The sequence below is a fragment of the Myodes glareolus genome, chromosome 13 (genome assembly GCF_982192425.1).
Source record: "Myodes glareolus chromosome 13, mMyoGla1.1, whole genome shotgun sequence".
In the NCBI taxonomy this organism is placed as follows: Eukaryota; Metazoa; Chordata; class Mammalia; order Rodentia; family Cricetidae; genus Myodes; species Myodes glareolus.
In genome coordinates, this window is record NC_142038.1 from 11869129 (window position 1) to 11872587 (window position 3459).

Sequence of the window (3459 nt, forward strand, 5' to 3'; positions counted from 1 at the left end):
TCTCCCTAAAGCTTCTGTGTTGATTTACTGCGGGACACGTATCTCTACATGTGCACCCATTCTGGCTTGATTCAAACCGTAAACATAAAAGGGAATTCAACTTTTGAAGTCAGTGTATTTCCAATCTTAGGAAAAGAAACGAGGCCATGGTAGAGGAGACTCTGGACCCCCGCTGAAGAACAGTGAACAGGATCATCCCACGGCTTCAGGGTCTCTTTGGTGAACTGGCAGTTAAAGGGACTTGGGTTAGAGTGTCTGTTCCAACTTCTATAAGCAGTCAACTTAATTCTAAGAGGGGCGGGAGGTCCTAAGCCTGGAAAGACTTCACTAGAAAAAGACAGAACCACATTTTTATGGAGAACCCTGGCAGGAGAGAAGTGCTCCTAAACACACTGAATATTTCATTTCTGTGGGGATTTGCGGTGATTCATCTTTCCTGCGCATATGTAACCAATTCAGCCTAAAGGTGCATTTAAATAATAATAATTAGCTTGAAGGAGCCTAAAGGGGATATTTACATCTTTGTATGTGGGCTCCTCCTCCAGTGATGGATGGTGGACAGGGCTGCCTGGCCTGCTGCCTCCACCGCTGCTTGCTTTCTGGGAAGCCAGGGGTGGGGGCGGGGGCGCCGGCAGGTCCGAGCCTCCGGGGTCCCCCAGCTTCCCGTCCTCCTGTAGCAACCTGGAGGAGTTCAGCGCGAGAGGGAAAGAGCCCGTGGAGGGCGTCGTGCGGTCCCGGCCGCTCCCCTTCTCCGACAGCCCTCGGCCTTGGAGGAACCGGCTACCGCCAACCAGGGAGTCTCCGAGAAGGACCCCAGTCTCCTCATCTTCTTCTTCTTCATCTTCAAGGTCTCGACCGTCCTCTTCCTCGCCTTCGAGTGGCTTGTGGCCCTCCACATCCACCTCTTGCTCTTCCTCTTCGTCCTCCTCATCTTCCGAGCTGTCCTCGCTAGGATAGCTGCAGCTGGTGCCCTCGGGGGACAGAAGGCCTCGGTGGTGTGGCTGCGGGGCCAGTGGGGGCGGCGGCGGCGGGGGCGGCGGGGCTGGGTGGTGGCGCTCCGACCCAGGCTCATCTGGTTGTGGCGGCAACAGCAGCAGTGGCGACGGCGGTTGCGGAGGGTGGTGGTGGTGATGGTGTGGGTGGTGGTGGTGGTGGTGATGGTGCGCTGGGGCAGAGTGGGGCGCGCCCGCCGACGCCCCGTGCAGCTTGGCCAGGCTCTCCGCGTCGTCCTTGCCGCCCACCGGTCGGAAGGCGCTGGAATGGTGGTAACTGCCGCCGCCTGCTTTGCGCCCTTCCAAGAGGTGCGGATGATGGGGGGCCGGCACACGGGTGCCCGAAGGACCGGTTCCGGAGGACGCAGCCCCGGTCCCGGACGTCACTCCAGGCTCTGCGGGTGGCGTGGACCCGGCACTGCAGTCCCCGCCGCTGCCGCCCGGGGGCGACTCGAAGAGCGCGTCGCGTGCTCCGGCGCCCCCAGCAGAGGGAGGACCGGAGCCAGGGCCATTGGTCACTACGGGGGGAGGCTGGCCCGGCGGGGGCGCTGCCTCGGCGCTGCCACCCGCGCCGCCCGGCTCGGCCAGGTCCAGGAAGGCCTGGCGCAGCAGGGCCGGGCTGTCACCCAGCGCGCAGCCAAGCGCAGACGGCGGCTGCGGCGGGGGCTGTAGGTAGGTGGGTACGGGCAGCCCGCCGGGGGTCCGCGGTGGCCAGAACATGCAGAAGGGCGGGTAGAAGGCGTCCTTGCGGCCCGCGGGCCAGAAGAGACCCGACAGACCGGCCTTGGGCGCCGCACCTGTGCTCCCGGCGCCCGCTCCCCCCAGGGCCTCGGCCGCTGCGCCCGCGTCTTCCTTCTTGTGGCACAAGCCAAAGGCTGCGGCCGCGGCTGGGAAGGTGTAAGGATGTGGGAAGAGGCCCCCGCAGCCCGGGAACTTCTGCAGCACGCCCCCGAAGGAACCCTTGCTGGGCACTGGGATGACTGGGTAGCTGCGTGGGCCTTTGGTGCCAGCTGCTGCACCAGCCCCCGCACTGGCGCCCACGCCCACGCTGGTCACGCATCCACCCCCGGCACCACCTGCACCCGGCCCTGCGCCGCCTGTGGCCGCGGCAACCGAGAGGCTGGCTGCGGCTGCCGAAAGGCTGGCTGCAGCCACCACTGCTGCCTCCTGTAGGGAATCGTCGTCGTCGTCGAAGCGCGGCCGCTTGTGATGGGCGTGAGGGGCACCAGCCAGCTCAGCCAAGGGTGGCGGTGGCGGCGGCGGGGGTGGAGCGCCCAGTAGGTGCGGGCCTAGCAGCCCCCCGCCCCCGGCCACTGCGGCTGCGGCCGCCACCGCAGCTGCCTTTACGGAACTGAGCGGGTGACAGGCCGGGTGCGCACTGGGCTGAGGCAGCGCGCGCTTGCGGCTGCCTCCGTTGAACATGGCCTTGACATCCTCCCAGGCGAAGACTAGCTCGTCTTGAGGGCTCTTGTCTGTGAGCTTGAGATGGCGGCGCCAGGAATTGAAGTTGGCTGCGTCTGGCTGGGTGTACTTGGCGTCCGGGGTGCGGTGGGAGTGGAAAATAAACTTGTTGGGTGAGAAGTACATGTTGCAGTAGCTGCATTTGATGCACTTGGCGCGAGAGCTGTTGTATCGTGCTGGGATGAAGCTGCCGCGGCAGCCCCAGGCGCACTCGTGCGACACGTCGAAGGCGAAGTTGTCCGGCAGCTTGGGCGGCCGGTTTTCGCCTAGGAATGACTTACAAAGGCGTTCGGCCTCACGCTTGGTGATCATGCCACAGCGCCGCGAAGAGATGGGCATGGCCCCAGCGCGTCGCAGGATCTCCAGTTGGACAGGCGTACACTGCACGCACGTGATGCCCAGCGCCACGCGGCGGTTGTGGATCTCGTTGTAGCTGAAGTTCTTGAGAAGGGTGTTGGAGATCTGCGCCAGGCACAGGCGTTCCTGCCCGTCGATCACCAAGGACACGATGGGAATGCCATAGAGGATCACCTGGCCCACCTGGTTGGGTTTGAGGTTGGCGTGCCCCGGCCGCGGCTGGCTCAGTGCGTCGGGCTGGAAGGCGCTCGACGGCGATGCAAGTAGGATGTCGTTGGGCCCTGGCAGTGGGCTGGAAGCCATCTCCTCAACTGCAGAACCGCGGGCTTAGGGCTCCGGGTTTGCCTTGGAGACTGGGAAGGAAAGAAGAAAGTTGACTTGAACCTTCTGGTCTTAGAACAGAGGGAAGGGACGAGAACTAACTGAAAATTACAATTGCTCCTTGCCCTGATTAAGACCCTGGGAAACTGAGCGAGTTTCAGATGCACAAGGGTCATCTTTTGAAATTCCCCTCAAGGTCGCCTTTGAGAAAGTTTAGCGAGTCGGAGTTAGTAGTTTGTCTTCCGTCTTACTCGTTCCAAGTAAATACTGTCCGCCGATCTGTCTGCCTATCTATCGGTTTCAGCAAATTCCTAAAAAATTCAAGACA

General features: G+C 62.6%; 1 protein-coding gene across 1 annotated transcript in view; it reads right to left on the reverse strand.

The window, feature by feature from the left end:
- Window positions 1-3155, reverse strand: part of Skor2 (SKI family transcriptional corepressor 2) — a 42980-nt gene extending 39825 nt beyond the window's left edge. Inside the window, exon 1 of the mRNA XM_085699679.2 lies at window positions 519-3155. Within this exon, the coding sequence (XP_085555805.1) occupies window positions 519-3113 (2595 nt within the window). The 5' untranslated portion in view covers window positions 3114-3155. The remainder of the gene's footprint in view (window positions 1-518) is intronic.
- Window positions 3156-3459: the final 304 nt, after the last annotated feature.